This window comes from Peromyscus eremicus, chromosome 9, assembly GCF_949786415.1.
Source record: "Peromyscus eremicus chromosome 9, PerEre_H2_v1, whole genome shotgun sequence".
Taxonomy (NCBI): Eukaryota; Metazoa; Chordata; class Mammalia; order Rodentia; family Cricetidae; genus Peromyscus; species Peromyscus eremicus.
In genome coordinates this window covers 72,956,633-72,974,062 of record NC_081425.1, presented here as the reverse complement: position 1 = coordinate 72,974,062, position 17,430 = coordinate 72,956,633, and the positions used below count along the sequence as shown (strand labels likewise).

The window sequence follows — 17,430 nt, the reverse complement described above, 5'->3', positions numbered from 1 at the left end:
CCTCCTCCTCCATCTACTCCAGTTTGCGCTGTCCATCTGCTTCTGAGTGTGGGACATCCTCTAGAGTGTGCTTGACCTACCAGGAACCACACCCTTAAAGAAAACAAACTCTCCATCCCACAGACTCACCCAGCTGTCCATAACTCTTGAGTCAGGGCTGGGACCATGCTCGTAAACTCCATTGCACTGCACAGTCGAATGTTGACTGCTTTTATTACATGCAGCCAGAGAGCTGCTGTGGGATCATGAGTGCAGTGGTCCTGTCACATCTGAAAGATGCTGTTTTGCTCCGGTCTTCTCTGACCTCTGGCTCATACTGCCTTTCTGCCTCCATTCAGATGGTCCTGAGCTTTGGGGAGGGGGTGTGATAACAGTTGTCCCACTTGTGGCTGAGCACTCTCTCCATCACGTATTCTCTGCACTTGGACCAGGTTTCTCTGATGAGGTCTGAGATCTGCACTAAACTACTGGGAGAGTTGTACAAATGGAGAGGGCAGTTTGATAACTATGTCCATATACAAAACTATAGCAGTCAGTTCAGCCCTGGGCTTGAGAGTACCTGGACCACATTTTTTTTTTTTTTTTTTTTTGGTCAGAGTTGCAGTACCATGCATGTCTCCTCTTGTGGAGTGGGCCTTAAATCCAATCAGAAAGTGTTTGGTTACCTCCGTAACATTAGTACCAGTGGGCATGTCTTGATGACAGTAGTAATTACTGTAGTTCACAGAGTTCACCACTGAGTAAGACTGGTGATTACCGCCCCCACGAGAAGCCACAGAGCACCTTCCAGCGCTGTCAGAGAGAGCCAGCAGAGAGGAAGCTTCCTAGTCAGCCCTAACTTTCTCCATGACCTATGACCAATGTGTGTGGTGTCTCCAGCAATCTGGTCTTACCATCAAGTTCTCGTGGGCAGCTGGGAACAATGGCAATCGCTTGTATTGTGTGGTGTCTCCAGGACAGGTTTGACCAACAACTTGAGGGAGGTATGTCATATCTGATACTGGCCTCTTTGTTTGGCAGCATATGGGGCTGAACATAATGCATTGTGTAGGATAACTCCTGTTAAAATCTTACATGAACACACACACACACACACATACACACACACTCACACACACACAATCAGGACACTGAATGTGTTCTGTGGTTCTGGGAGGTCCCCAGAGTCCATTTCACCACCAAGCACGTCTAACCTTTGCTTATCTCAAGTCTCTTCATCACATCCATTGACTAGAATGAGTCCTCCTATGGCCAGACCCATGCAAGGGAATGAGCTGGCGCAGAAACTGCCTCCAGGGTGGCATAAAGAATTGGGACCACCTATGGTTTACATACCCTACTACCTTAATTTTGGTAGTGAGAGGCGAAACCAAAATAAACAAATGTCAAAGTGATGAAAAAGGATTTAATCTGTCTTAAAAGTTTATTAGCAAAATTGGAAATATATTTGACGTATAAAAGATTAATTCAGAAACAAGATTCAATGTTAAATCTTTATCTGATCTCAAACTGTAAGTAATAGATACGGCAAATCCATCTCTTGCTTCATCTTCTTTCCTTGTGTGGCATTTTTGTCCTTTTAGAAGTAAAAAGATGACTGCAGGACAATAATTACAATTTTCACCAGTAAAAAGTTTCTGACATAAAGCGTGGACACTGAAACTCTTAGCTGGAGACGCTTCGGCTTGTTGGCACCAAAAACAGACTAAAAGAAGTAGTCTGAAAGAAATAGTGTTTGAACAGAGAGAGAAATGGCCCTTCTTGTTCCTGGCTCTTTGCCTACCCTCTTCCGGTGTGCTGAAAATGTTTGCTTAAATATCAGACCTTAGCACAGTAAAAACAAAAATTACTTTGCGTGACTCTGTGACAGCATTGATGTGAAATGAGGAAACCCTCAAAAGGCAAAGTGGTGGTGAATGTCAGATAATATTATTTTTTTTTTGTCATGAATAACTGCCTTGTTTAGGTTTCTTCGTACATTTTTCTCTCTCTTTTTCTTTTTTCTTGTAGCCTACTTGGAGGAAGATATAGAGGAAGTTTGGCCTTCAAGAATCAATAAGAATTGAATAAAAGCAAGAAAGAGCAGAGTGCTTCCCCGGGGATCAGCATAGGTGTGCAGAGTGCTTGCCCAGGGATCAGTGTAGGTGTGCAGAGTGCTTGCCCAGGGATCAGCATAGGTGTGCAGAGTGCTTGCCCGGGGATCAGCATAGGTGTGCAGAGTGCTTGCCCGGGGATCAGCATAGGTGTGCAGAGTGTTTGCCCGGGGATCAGTGTAGGTGTACAGAGTGCTTGCCCGGGGATCAGCGTAGGTGTACAGAGTGCTTGCCTAGGGATCAGCATAGGTGTACAGAGTGCTTGCCTAGGGATCAGCATAGGTGTGCAGAGTGCTTGCCCGGGGATCAGCATAGGTGTGCAGAGTGCTTGCCCAGGGATCAGCATAGGTGTGCAGAGTGCTTGTCCGGGGATCAGCATAGGTGTGCAGAGTGCTTGCCTAGGGATCAGCATAGGTGTGGTGCTCAGGAGGCCCAGGTCAGGAGTCAGACCTCTGGAAGCACACTGGGCAGAATCCACATTGTAGAAACGCCCCTGGGAGGGAATTGAAGCACCAGAAGTGTAGGGGCTTTGTGGGGGGAATGTTGAGACTGAGGTGGAGCCAGGATCCTGGCCCCTCCCCTTCACACAAGGCTTGTGACACAGAGAGCGATAAGTGCTTGCAGGTGTGCCCACCTCGGGAGGGCAGGTGGAAATCAGCCGAAGGTGCGTCTAGGCTCGAGCTCCTGATACTGAGGGGAGGGCACTTTGTAAGGCTTGGTCTTTGGGAGTATTTTTATCATGAGGAAGCTAGAGCACTAAACACTAAGCAAAGGGTGGCCTGTAGTATCGCTGTCTTGCCTTCATTGCCATGAAAAGTCAGGTGTGGTTTGTCAACTGAAGTGGCAGTGTGTATCTAAGAAGTGACCAGCCCATGTGCCCTCTTAGATGGGATGCACAGGATGCTGGTGTTAGAGTTGGATGGAGTGTCTCCTGTGTCTGGACTGAGGGGAAGTGTTTGTAATCACATTGGTGATTTGTAGCCGAGGAAGCTGAGAGGTACTCACAGCTCTAGCTAAGAAAACAGCTAAGTCACAGTTCCTGTCTCACGATCCTTAGACTGCCATCAGTGTTCCCTCACTGATGTGGCTGTTTACTGTGCTTTTCCTCCGTGTAAAGCTAGCGGTAGATAGGAAGGAAGGATATGCAAAGAGAAGGAACTGCTCAGAAAATAACCACCTTCCAAAGGCTGGAAGGAAGATGAAGACACCGGGCGGTGTGTGTTGTCACATGGGTCTGCTGTCGAAAACGTTCATTTCTCCATGACTGGGCTGGCATGTGTGGGACATGCAGTACATTTGCCTCAAAGATGCCAGAGCAGTATCATAATGCAAAGTTGGAGGCCTAGAACCATGTCAGAGGTAGATAATGTATTTAGCATATGTGTGGCCTTGGGGTCACGAAGCACTAAAGGGTAAAACTGGAAAAAAATGAGTACAGTCACACTCTTGATTTCTTTTTTATTTTTCCTATTTATTTTCTTTCATTAGCACTTACCAGTATAGGTTTGTTATTACTCCGACGGCATCCTCCACCTGCGTATGTCTATAAAGACTCAGGTTTATTTGTGTGTCTTGGCCCCTTTGGTCCAGCCTTTAGTCTGACACACCCTATGTACTTGCCTGATACATTTTGAAAAAAAAAATGGGTGTGTATATGTCTCATATTGAATACTTTTTGAATAGCTTCTTGGAGCAGGGACTATTGCCAACAAGAACTTGAGACTTGAAAATCTTCTAATGCCAAAGCTGGGACACTTCTTCCCTGAGTGAACCGATGTTTACAGGGCTGGAGAAAGTTACCTTCAGAGGGAATTGATGTTATGGTGATGCCATAATTATTGTTCTGGCTAAAATCCAGTTCTGCTACTCATTTTATAAGACTCCAGTGTGCAGCACTGCTTGTGCATAGAGAAAGAAACAGCGTGTCTCTGGGCTGTACAGTTCATTAGGATGGGAGACGTCCAGACATCACTACACTAAGTTAAATAATAAAGTCGTTGAGACTGTAATTGTTTGTGGCCAGTGCCAGGCACTAGTGGTTCGCATGCATTTTCTTGCAGTCGCAGCAATACATTCCATGTGTGAGTCAGTGGGGGCTGCCGCAACACAGGTGCCACATCGCAGGGGTTTGTCAGGGCCGGTGCCTTGCCTGCCAGCCTCTCATTGTTAGGGTCACATCCTGTTCCTCTTCAGTTACAGTCGCTGCTTGTGATTTATTGGTGAAAGTGACAGGTGTTACTTTGAAAGGCAGGCAGAGCCTTCAGTCTGTAGTGAAAGCCCCGGCTGTCTCTGGAGCATGACCGTTGGGTGCTGACGATGCCTCGGTTGCTGGAGCCCACAGCCTTCATTCCACACCGATGCCGCTGTAAGAGCGCATTGCCTTTGTGATGTCTCCAAGGTGGGAACTCCTGGCACCCTTCTGTCAAAGGATTTCTTTTATTTATCTGGTTTTTTTTGACAGGTGAAGTTTTAGGTGGCAAGTGTTCTTTCAAGATGGTGTCATGGTGTTTTATGTCAGGAAATGCCTTGGACTGCTGCTGCCTTGTCATTGCCGTCGCCGGGAAAGCACACAGTGTGGAGCTGGACAGGACTGGCCGTGGCGTTGGATTCTGCCTGACCTTTCCTACCTGTTAAGTCCGTGTTTTTCCCACTTTGAGCTTTCTCCTAGTCTAAGAGCAGTGCCCCCATTTCAGAGTTTCTTGGCAGAAAACAAGAAATGATATTCACGGACATTAGTATACAAACTCTATATTGTAAATCAAGGGAGTCTCTTTAATTCTTGGGCAGAATTTTTTCCCCACAGGGCTTTATCTTTTGCAAATTCCAAATATGTTTATTACAAAGACAAGCTTGGAAGAGTTTTTAATCACTCATCAACTAAATAAATGGATGTTTAAAAACATCCTCATTTTTTTAAAATGTGAAACGTGATAAGCACCTTGTGGGCTCAAATTGGAGCACCCCATTCAGCAGCTGAAGTGGATGATGAGTCAGCAGCACCCGGACATTTTATTTCTATAGATTTTACTGTGGAAGGCTTGCTAGGCAGAGGACGTTCTGACCTCCTTTTGTGAGCAGTGCCTTTTTGCCTCTATAAGCAGAATTGTACCCTTCTGCCTGGGCCTACTGTACCAAAGATGCTCTACTAGCCTAACTGGCAGAGAAGCTTTCAATGCGTACCGTGTGTCTCTGGTGCACTGTGCCGGGTGCCTTGATTTCCCAGAACCCATAGTTCTCTAGGGGATAGTGGGACCAGGTGGGGAGGGAGAGGGGAGGAGAGCTGGTGATGGTTGTCAGGTGGTTTTAAGCCTAGTTCTAGGCTTGAAATTGACTGGGCATCAACATAAAGGCTGTGAAGCAGAGAGAGCATCACACACCGTTCTACTAGTGCCTTGGCAGCATCTGAGGCTGCCCAGGGTCCTCAGAATCCCAGGCAGAAGCCACACAGCTGCTTCACACCTGGCCTGGGAGGTGTCAGACTGTCACCTCTTCTACACCTTACTGGCAAATGGGTCCTAAGTCAGGAAAGTCAAACCACACTTAGGGAAGGGGAAATTAGACTCCATTTCTCAGTGAGGCAGTGAGGGGGGATTTGTGACCCACCAGACCATGTTCCTTGACAGGGGAGCCTCCAAGAGACCTTGAAGAGAAAAGGGTGGAGGGACGTTGGGTATTCATGGTTGATGACCAAGTGCACTTCTCCATTTGAGACAGAAGGTCAGATGATCGTAGGCTGAAGGGGTCAGCGTATGATGGGTCTGGGAAACTGTTGTGAGGAAGGTGGGTGCAGGGTGCTTTCTTAGAATTCTGCTGCTCGGAGGGTGGGGGCTACAGTAGAGACTTGGGGGGCCTAGGGTTGGAGGCATCAGCTCGTTTTGTATTGCTTATGAAACAGGGAGGTCACCAGTGGGCTGTGCTATTCCGTATCTGGTTGTGCCTTTTTATTCTCATGCCCCATTGACCTGCTTAGACACTTGAGGAGTTCTGTTCTGTCTTTGTGATAAACTTCCTTCTGGCTTTGGTGCTGTGGGATGTTCTGTATGTCAAATGTGTTGCTCTGATTGGTTAATAAAACACTGATTGGCCAGTAGCCAGGCAGGAAATATAGGTGGGACAAGGAGAGAGGAGAAGTCTGGGAGGTGGAAGGCTGAGGTGGAGAGACGCTGCCAGCCGCCATGATGAGAAGCAGATGTTAAGACATCAGTAAGTCATGAGCCACATGGCAACTTATAGATTAATAGAAATGGGTTAATTTAAGCTATAAGAACAGTTAGCAAGAAGCCTGCTACAGCCATACAGTTTATAAGAAATATAAGTCTCTGTGTGTTTACTTGGTTGGGTCTGAGCGGCTGTGGGACTGGCTGGTGAGAGAGATTTGTCCTGACCGTGGGCCAGGCAGGAAAACTCTAGCTACACCTTAGTCCTTTGCCCATGCCTAAGAAGGGTGGTTTCCATTCGTCAGCGTTGCCTCAGCTTTCCTCATGTCCCTGTTCTGCACCTTTTCCTTGAACAACTGTCTTGTTCATGCTCTTGAGTTTTGCTCACTGCTGCTTCCCCCTTTTGCCGCCAGAGGGATGACAGCTGCCCTCTGTGTGTCTTCTCTGAATACCCTGTAATTCCGGTGCTTGGTTTAAAGTACCCTCACCCTGGCCAGGCCAGAGCCTCTGGTTTTCCCTTTCTCTGTCTCTACTGTTGAATGGTTCTGGATTTTCCTCCCCAACAAGCACAGCCTGTGGAGCTTTGCATAGGTGTGGACCTGGAGCCCACTCCCCATGCAGCATTAGAGTCTCTGGGATGTAGCTTTCCATATTTGTGTAAGACTTCCTGGTTTTGCTGATTTTTTACATCACCTCAAGACAATGCTAAATCTTCTTTATCTTGCCTTAGCCCGTTTCCACCGTTTTGCTTTGAATTGGCCTGTGGGAAACCTGGGCTCCTATAACAAGTAAGCGCCCACTCTGTAGCTTGAAACAACAGGTATTTATATTGTCACAGTCCTGGAAGGCTTAAAACCTGAGATCGAGGTGTGGACAGGGCTGCATCCCTCTGATGACTCTAGGAGAGATCTTTCCATGTTTCTTCCAGCTCTAGGTGGCTCTAAGCATTCCTTAGAGTGTGCTTGTATGACTCTGGGCTCCCCATCGGTCGACATGGCCTCTCTCCCTGTTCCTGGGTGCCTCTGAAAGATGCTTGTCGTTAGAGTAGGTCCCACCAACAGTTCTAGACGACTTCATCTTGAGAGCCTTTGCCTTTTTCTGAAAGGACCACTCACAGGCTCCAGGATGTGCTCACATCTTTTTGGGGAGGGGGTACCATCCATCTTCTGCCTGCCCCCTCTGGTGAAGATGTGCTCTCCACCGATCATTTCCACCAATCATACTAGTCCATCCTGCACCTTGCATCCTACATGATTACTTCCTGTGTCCTGTCACAGTAACTGAGCAAACCCTACCAGACTTCCTCATCTCCTTAGGATAAGAAACCAGCGTGCTTGTCCTGAGTGCCCCGCTCTCGTAATCTCATCCCTTTCCACGGCGTCCACTCTTCTGGAACTTAGAACTTGGAGCTCCCTTAGTCCTCTGTGCTCTGTGTGTGCTCCACGTTCAGTCTTCGGCTTGGATTCCAGACCACTCCAGAGTGTCTTTCCCTAGTGCCTCTTGTCCCGTGTGTTCACCATACTGCTGTATGGTTCGCTCCTCCAAATAGAAGGCTCTGGAGGCAGGTGGCTGATTCTCGTCACTGCAGCTCTAGTACTGGGCACTATAAATATTGAATTAGAGACTCGTCTCATCTTTATCATTGCTTTTCCACCACTATTTTGTTTCCAATAGGATTTTTCACTTGTCATCATCGCGATACATTAAGTAGGCAATCTGTCCACACACTGGTTTATTTGTTTAACCTACACTATCTGTTCATCTATGCATGGACACAGGCAATTTAAATGAAATTCTTTCTGCATGGGTTGGCATTTCTGACTCCTTCTCTTTGTGCTGGATATAGCTTTGAGGCTGTAAGAAAGAATCTCATGAATAAGGGTTAGAGTACATCCGAACCAACAAAAGCCCTTATGAATTCTGTTTCCCTCACTTTTTGCTTCAGTCAGAATGTGACATTCCCACAGCTCTGTGTTTATGTGGCTTAGGCCACCCACAGAAAACAGTTAGTTGTCCCTTGTCCCAATTTTATGTGTCCTAGGATGAGGAGGATGGTTGACCAGATTGGACCAGATGTAAGGTGGAGAGGGGCGGGGAAGATTTCAGCAATAACATCTTCCCCAAACAGGGAGTGGTGCTGAGTTTCACCTGTGAGGGCAGGGGCAGACTTGGGAGAAGGGAATGCAGTTAGGAGCAGAGAGCTCCACTGAGCCTGTGGCCCGCTTCCCAGACTGGGTCCCCTCCCCCTGACTGGGAGTGTGGGGGTGAGGGAAGGGTGGAATAGGAACCTTGACAGAACCTGTAGTCTGTTGGGTCCACAGCAGTGAAAACTCTCCTCCTGGTCGTTTGTGTCGTGGCTCTAATTGGTTCAGATGTTTCCTTGAATATACACTGCTAGCCCTGAGTTAAGTGGTGTCAGAATGTCCAAAAGTGAGTTTATGATGGTGGTTTACTCACGAGTGCTTGAGAGCAGTGATTGCAGATTTGTGGAAACTGCATTTTTCTGATCTTGCCTCAGGGAAAAAAACTGAGTTCTAAAACTTGAAACAAATTATTTCTTCAGTCTAGAGACATCTTTAGGTAGCTGGTTCCTTTTTGATGGAATGGAAACAGATTACAAGCACAGTACAAATAACTTCTGTGGTAATAGAAACCATTGTCTGATAGAGCTGTTGACTCAGCTCTTAAACATACAGCCAGACCCCTTTGTTCCAACTTGTGCAGTTCCCAGGGGCCTCCCTGTCCCACAGCACACCTCTCTTCTCTGCCCAGAGGGAGAAATGGGGGAAGCCATCGATCGGGCTGCTGGATAAGGCAGTGCTGGGACAGGCCACCAGACCTGTGGCTGGCCCTTCTTAGTGTTCTCAGAGGACCTGTGAGCAGCTGTGTTTATCTGAGTAAATTTATATGACTCCCTTTTATTCCTCTCAGGGAGGTTCTCCATGTCGCCAGCCAAGAGTCTCAGTCAAATCCACATGGCCACATGGGATGCCGGTTACAACATTCGGAGATCAGTAAATCTATGGTTAGCACATGCAGTTGAAACCAATCTGTCAGTTGTAATCCTGAATTTCTTTAAACTCTGTCATTAGCTAAATGTAAGAAATCTACCTCAGGACTTGTTTACTTGCCAAGTTTTCTGAGAGTGGGCTAAAACTCATGTATAATTTGTACAAGCTGTTTTTTCTGTTAACCTAGCAGTATAGGGTTCAAACAAATGAGAATGCATATAGGATTCAAAACTTTCAAGAAAGTAAGTAATTAAATTCGGTCTTTCTGCGAATAAAGATCTTAAAGAAAGCATTAACATGATTTGAGAGTGAGAGATGTTTCAATTAGCATACTCTTTCCTAACTAGTTCACTTAAAATACTTCGCAAGTGTTTTCCCAAGGTCTGTTAGAATGGTACTAGCTGAATCGAGCCAACACTCAGATGGCCTCTGCAAAATACTCATTTGTCTCTTCCGAAAAAGATCTGAAGAGTCTGTCTTTATAGAGTAGGAAACCTATAATTACTGGTACATCACTTTTAAATGAAGTCTCTGGCAGTGCTTGGGATTTTATTACAGCCGAAGTCTGCTTGCAGCGCTGTCCCTCTGTGGGGCTCAGTGAGCAGCTTTCTGACCGCTGCTCCTGCCCTCTCCTGCTAACACTGACACTCCAAAGGCTGACAGACAACTGAGTGCTTGTGTCCCTGTTTTAGGTACAATGGTGCTTTGCCCAGTGGTGACAGAGGCAGGAGGAAAAGCAGATTCGCCCTCTATAAGCGGACCAAGGCCAACGGCGTCAAACCCAGCACAATCCACGTAGTCTCCACACCTCAGGCATCCAAGGTAGGTGGCTGTGGCGAATGGCAGTGTGCATATTCCTTGTCGGCTGCTCTTTCCTCTGGTCTTGTTTTCAGGAGGACAGAGCTTCTCGGCCATGCGAGGCTGGAGAATGTTTGTAGAGCTGTGCTGTGCACTGTGAGACGTTGAGCAGCGCCCTTGACCTTGACCCAGGAGGTGCCCACAGCATCCCTCTTCCCAACCCTCACTCTTAATGCTCAAGCATATCTAGAGACATTTCAGGACATTTCAGGCGACCTCTGAAGTCTATGCACTGTTTTAGGAAACAAGGCTGCTAGTGTTCATCAGATTACAGTTGTGTTTGAAAGCTACATGATGATTTTTATCTTAAGGAATTTTTGTATTAAATCTGGGTATAAGCTTCACAAAGATCTGCTATTGCCTTCTGTCATTGAGTGCAGCATGTTTTCACACTGTTGATACGTTACTTGGAATTGAATTTGCATGACTAATAAACACAGGTCTAAGTGACACGTATGGGATGTTCACTGTTCTTATTTCTTCTCGATGAGTTTGTAGTGGTTTGAATAAGAATGACCCCGTTAGGCTCATATATTTAAATGCTTGGTCTAATGTTGGGGAACTACTTGGGAAAGATTAGGAGGTATGGCCTTACTGGAGAAGGTATGTCACTGGGGGATGGGCTTTGATGCCCAGTCTTTATCTGTCTATGCTTACTGCCTATGGATCAGGATATAAAGCACTCAGCTACTGATCCACTGCCATGCTTGTCTGCTTCCTGCCGTGATGGTCATGGACTAACCCTCTAAAACTGTAAGAAAGCCCCCAGTTACATTTTTATAAGAGTCGTCTTGGTCATGTTGTTTCTTCACAACAATAAAACAGTAAGGCAAAGTTTGAAGTAAATGTTAAATTAAAAAAAGAATTAAATCATGTGTTCTCTGATGTATAAGCAAGAGAAAAATCTGCATTTCCAATCTGGTTGACAATATAAGTTATTACTATGACAGATTTTTACATATTACACTTATGACAAGATTTCATTCAATAAAATCAATTCCTATATAACAGTTGCCTTCTTGATAAAATATTAATGTATGATGTTTTTTATGGGGTTACTGGGTGTGTTTGTGATTACGGCTTTGAACAACCTGGGCCAATCAAGTATTGACTATGTTTTTACTGGACACCGGTCTTCAGAGAACATGATGCTTCCTTGGAATCAAGTGTGGCATATACTTGGCATTAACTGTGATCAGCCTGTGAACCCTTTGGTATTAGGAAGCCCTGGAGCAGTGCCATCGAGAGACTCTGATAGAATAGACCAGCTCACATGGTCTGCTAATGATGATGTGAGTGAAAAGGGGAACGTCAAGTAACGGAGATAGGAAAGATTACTGGTGAATGGGAATGTTTGGGCTCCAGAAAGAAACTGAATGTTGGAAGAGGAAATGATTTTTTATAAGTAAATATAGCTTTACCAAGAGCAGAAGAAAGGAAGAGAGAGAGAGAGAGTACCAACAAGTCCTTGGGAGGTCAGGGACACTAGAAACATTTTATAGTCTGTATTAGTTACTTTTTTCTCTGACAAGTCAACTTACTCTGGCTCACTTTCAGGAGTTTATGGTGGCCGTGATGGCAAGTAGCCAGGTGACTCAGTCCCTGGTGGCTAGATTTTACAGTGCACCCTTTTGACTTTATGGTGAATCAGGAAGCAAGAGAGGAGACTGGAAACCAGGCGGAGAGCAATATCCTACAATGACTGCCTCCAGCAGCCCAAGCATCTACGCCTCCCTCCCAAGGCCATGCAGCCTCCCTAAACAGCGCCATCTGCCGGGGACGACACACATGAGCCGGTGCAGGACACATCAAAGTACAGATGCATGAGAGCACGTGACAAGTGCGAAGAAAACTACTCCTGTAGTATAAATACGGTCCTTTTAATTCTGTGCGGCCATTGGCATTTATCTTCCTTTCCTCCTTTTGACTCTGTACTGTTCATCATTTCCTTTCTAAATCAGGAATTTCATGTTAATAGGGTGGCCGACAAAAGCTACAGAAAGCTGTGGCTGTAGCTTGGTAATAGAGTACTTGCCTAGCATGTACAGGGTCCTGAGTCTGGTCCCTAGCATCTCTCTCTCTGTCCTTCTGTCTCTCTGTCTCTGTCTCTCTCCCTCTCTCCCTCTCCCCCTCCCCCCTTTCTCGCTTTGATGGCCCAGGCTCATTCTGTGATGAAATGTAATAATTGTAGCTGTGGGGTATATGGGGCTCAGCAGCTCTTCTTTATCTTTTCTCCACCGTTCTTCCTGCCAATTTTAGCTTTTATTGTTTTACCTATGTGCTTACATTTTGCTTCAAGATATTTAAGTTATATATCTCTTAGTAGTTGTCCAAGTCTGTGTTTAAACATATTACCCACAATGCTAAGAATTCGGCACATCGGGTCTTGACCCTCTGTGTAATCTGGAAAAAAATATTTTTCTTAGCACCTCAGGATATTCATTTGTAAGCTAAGCAAATTGACAATAAGCAGGAGCCATAATGTACTTTGGTTGTGAGCAAATTCTGGCTAAAAATAAATAAATAGGAAGGGCAGAAGTAGACAAGTCAGGGTAGAGAGGATGGAGGAACCAGACTCAGGAAAAAGCTGAGCAACACAGTGTTGTGAGAGAGGAGAACGTGTGTCCTAAGGGAAGTCATTCATGTGGCCGCTCTTCACTGTGCGGTTGTCTCCACCAAAGATTTGTGTTTTCAGAAGAGAATCTGGTAGCTGAGCCTGACTAACCATGGCCAAGGAAGATGGAGAAACCAGGGACCCGTGTGTGTGTGTGTGTGTGTGTGTGTGTGTGTGTGTGTTGGGGGTAGCTAACCACTGGTATATGTACCACTGCCTCAAAAGGCCTTGTATCTAGTAAATACAGAATATTGTATTGTGAAGAGGGACGGAATCTGTTTGCCACCATCTAGGGACCTGACCTCAGTCACAAGCTCTGCCCTTCTGGGGCCTCTCAGATGTACACCCATGTCTCTACGGCCATGCCATTCTTGCTGCTTCTGAGTTCCATTCAGCCATGAATAGAGTTTCTTCATACCTACATATTTAACTGAATCTATAAACCAATAGGCTTTGGGGGACAGGCAGTGCTGGGGAGCCGAACTCCCAACTCCTAATGCACCCGATTATTAGTTCCATCTCTGATAGGCTGTGGCATTAGACATGACATTCATTCTGTTCCTATCTTCTCTGCTGATGTTACTGGGTTACCTTGTCCCTGATTCCTGCTGCCCACTCTGACCTTGGTTTACTCTTTGTGCAGCTCAGTGACCTGGTGTCTGGCAGGTCTCTCTCCCAACACCTTTGTCCTTGTTTCTCCTCTCTGCCTCTCTGTTTGGGGGCAGAACAAAGACAACCCATTGCCAGTGGTAAACAGTGGGAGACAGGGCCTCCTAGTCACCCATGAATGCCAGCATCTATGCTGAGGCAGATTCTGATGGCAAGCCTGTGCTATTGCCCTGTAATCCCTATTTGTATAACCTTGATTTGTGTACATATTTGCTCTTCGAATAATACAGGTTTTCTCTGATTATATAATGTGCTTATAAAGTATCAATGTCACAAGTCCTGCTTCACTTCTGACAGATCTGTTACATAGACATAAAGCCTCATAATTTATTCACCCATTCATTTATTCAGCAAATATTTATCCAGCACCTTCCACACCCAGGCACCATGCCAGGTATTGGATAGACTGCCTCGAACAAACACATCAGCATGGAGCTAATCGGGCAGTGTAGGTAAACAATGGAGACTTACTTGACTACATATGCAACTGTGCATTATGGGAAGTGCTGTGAGGAAAAAGGCAGAAATGTGGACCAGGGAGGCAGGGGAGGGTCTCTGAAAAGGGGCATATAAGCTGCAGGCTGACTAGGAAACGTTGGGGGTGGAGCTGACCAGGGGAGCAAAGAGATCAGGGCCTCGCTGGAGGTTCTGACCTTTTCTGAACGGGAAACTTTGGGGAGTGTTAAGCTGAGAGAATGGCATGATACAACGGAGACTTTCCTTTTTATGATATGGAGAGACTAGTTACTATTATTCCACCAGTCAGGAGCGTGGTGGCCGTGATGGTGCCAGTATCTGATAAGGAGTATTTTTATTAGCCACATGCTGAATTTAGCAGCATTGCTATGGAAAACTCCACCATAGTTTTTCCCTTCTTAGATTATGTTTTACAGAAATCTCCTTTAGGGGATATTTTCACTTTCCAAAAGTAATTGGAAATCACTTTTTTTCCTAGTGTATTTCACAGTGGAAAATATTAGTAGTATTTGAGTGATGGTTTAGAAAAAGATGAAGACTCATTGATACACTGCGTGTCCAGGGCTGTGTATTCTGTATGTTCACCCTCTTCATGTTGCTGTTGGAAAGTACACAAGGCTGGGTACTTGATGAAGAGATTGTTTGTCTCAACTGTGCTGACGGCTTCGAGGTCCAGCTATCACGGCATGGTGGAAATGGAGAAGGTGAACAGGCCAACTGCTGTCAGGGCACGTACCATCGAGGAAATGGATCAGTTAGGCCCTGAGCTATTCCTCTGAGCACTGGTTCTTCGGGGAGCTTAGCCAGTCTCTTGAGACCTTGCCTACTTTGTAAGATAATCACTCATCCCTTCTGAGCGTGGTACCTGTATGGCCTACCTCTCATAAATGTACCACCATTCAACATTGCTAGCACGTGAGCCTTTGGGGACAGACCACATCCAGACCACAGTGGTGTGTTTGAGTTGGTAGTGCTCTAGTAGTTGATGTAGTATTGAGAGTCTTCTGTATCACGTTTATGAATGTTACAGTAATTGTGGGAAGTGGTAAAACTAATGTAGTTGTCAGTGTTAACATCTTAGCCTGAGCTAATTAGTAGGATTTAGTGAGGGCCACTCTTGAAGCATGTGTCTGAAAAGCTTAGCTGGACTCTTCTGTGCCTCAGGAGAAGTACCGGTTTATCAGTGTCTGAAGACCTGTTCACTAATGCTGCTTTTAAATAGTTTGGTTTTATATAGTATTGATTTGGGTTTCCTTTATAGTCATTGTATTATAATTCTTCAGTTAGTAGTATATGCTTTTTGTGTGTGTGTGTGTGAGAGAAAGGGTATGCTGTGTAGTCCAGGGTAACCCCAGACTCAATGTCCCCCTGCCTCAGCCCCCTGACATAAGTATGAGTTACCACACTCAATTCTGTTTGATATTTTTAATTTCAAGAATTAATGAATGAAATTATTACAAATGATTTAATTAATTTAATGCAATATTTTATCATAATTCAGGCAACAGTGCTTTGATAAGGCTTTTCCATGTAGGTACTATAAGTATGGATATTCTAAATCTGTGGAAAGGTAAAAATGAAATAATAAACTGCAGAGCTGAATGTCTCTTGATTCTCTACAGGATACAAACTGAAAACAGTCACTTCATTTCTAGAATAAGCAACCACTTATTTCAGTAAAAGCATTCTAAAACGTCGAAGTCACAACTTACAAAAGTTTTTTTTTAATTAATGAGTGTTGATACAGCGAAGACAAGGCACCTGTAAGGTACCAGCATGCCATGTGGTTCAAATGATTTCCTGACAAAATATCAAGACCTCCAAAATAGTTCTTGTATGAGTGGATCATGTCAGTTTAAATGTATGGTCCTCTGTAAACAGGCTGGCCTCGAACTCACAGAGATCTGCCTGCCTCTGCCTGCCAGGTGGCAGTGGTGCACACCTTTAATCCCAGCACTCGGGAGGCAGAGCCAGGCGGATCTCTGTGAGTTCGAGGCCAGCCTGGTCTACTGAGCAAGATCCAGGACAGGCACCAAAACTACACAGAGAAACCCTGTCTCGAAACTCCCCCCCCCCCAAAAAAAAAAGTATGGTCCTGATCCTCATAAAACATATCTACTGAGATGAAAAAACACCTTTTGGAAAACTTTAAAAATCAAAGCAGTAAAATTGGAGTCATTATTGATGAAACTCCAACTATTTCACATAGAGGTATAATAATTTACTTAAAAAGCAATATTGAAGACTTTGAAGATGGCGTGATGGCTTTTGATTTCATAAAGCCGGAGGGAGCAACATCTGAAATATATTCTATTTTATTGTGGGTCTCAAGAGTTGAAGAAAAATGGCTTCCATGAGCCATGTTTACAGGCGGACCTTGTACATTTTGTACAGATGATGCAGGTGTGGTACTGGAGAGAAGAGTCTCTCATCCAGAGGCCTGGCTCACCGGTGTTTTGCCTGCGTGGTTTGGAAGATAAACAAGGAAACCTTGTAACACTTTATGTTGAAAAACTTGGTTACTTCGCATCCAGTAAATACTAGAGTTAATCAGCATTCTTAAGAATCCCGAGTTGCAGTAATGAGGCACTTGAGTCTTGGTAAGCAGTGGGTTGTGACTTACATAAACTTAGCGTGGATGTCCAGTAATGGCGTGAAGATTCACTGGTGCAGGACTGTGGGGTAACAGTTGGCCAGTTGGAGTTTTTAGGAGTTTGACCTTAGTGAATGATATTCTAACTGATGTTGTGTGATGTTTGTGTGTTTTGGTTATTGCTTGTTTGGTTTTAGGAATAAGAAAATTGTAATGGCTAACATGGACAGATTAAGTTGGCAAGTAGTCGATGTCAGAACACATAAAGCCTAACAGAGGAGACTATGGTAGTGAATCAGAATATAGTAGAGAACCAAATTTGAAAAGAAATAAAGAATTCCGGGGGAAAATATTAAGTTAACAACAGATGATATGAGCATGGACTTTATTGACTATAAATATAGGTAATGCAGTGAACTTTTTTTTTTTAAAGATTTATTTATTTATTAATGTATACAGTGTAATGTCTGCCTGTAAGTCTGCAGGCCAGAAGAGGGCACCAGATCTCATTACAGATGGTTATGGGCCACTATGTGGTTGCTGGGAATTGAACTCAGGACCTCTGGAAGAGCAGCCAGTGCTCTTAAGCTCTGAGCCATCTCTCCAGCCCTGCAGTGAACTTTTAATAGCATCTTTTTAATGCATTGATTCCTAGGATTTGACCAGTTGTTTTTAAAACACTGTAGAGTGAAAGTAAAAATCCCATCTAATAACTAATTTTCATGCTTAGGTGGTGGTAGAAATAGTGGGTGTATAAACTTCCGTGCGGTTAGGTCAAGACCAGGAATTGAATGTGCATTAGTTGGGCAGAAAGGACCAGGAGCTGCTTCTCCAGCACTGTCGGGGTCCTTGTGTGGAGGGACTTGTTCACCTGCTTCCTTCAGCCAAATGGAGCCGTGGACGAGTTTGGCTTCTTTAGTCAAATCCTAGCTCAGATGTTGAGTCACATGCACATATA

General features: G+C 45.0%; 1 protein-coding gene across 4 annotated transcripts in view; it reads left to right on the top strand.

The window, feature by feature from the left end:
* Peli2 (pellino E3 ubiquitin protein ligase family member 2) overlaps positions 1-17,430 on the top strand; it is a 145,150-nt gene that overhangs the window by 39,273 nt on the left and 88,447 nt on the right. For 2 of the 4 annotated variants that reach the window (XM_059273723.1, XM_059273721.1), the window contains exons 1-2: positions 9,182-9,275; positions 9,954-10,083. In XM_059273723.1, the coding sequence (XP_059129706.1) occupies positions 9,193-9,275; positions 9,954-10,083 (213 nt within the window). In that variant the 5' untranslated portion in view covers positions 9,182-9,192. Of the gene's footprint in view, positions 1-9,181; positions 9,276-9,953; positions 10,084-17,430 lie in introns of those variants that run through there. The other 2 variants (XM_059273724.1, XM_059273722.1) reach the window with 1 other exon arrangement.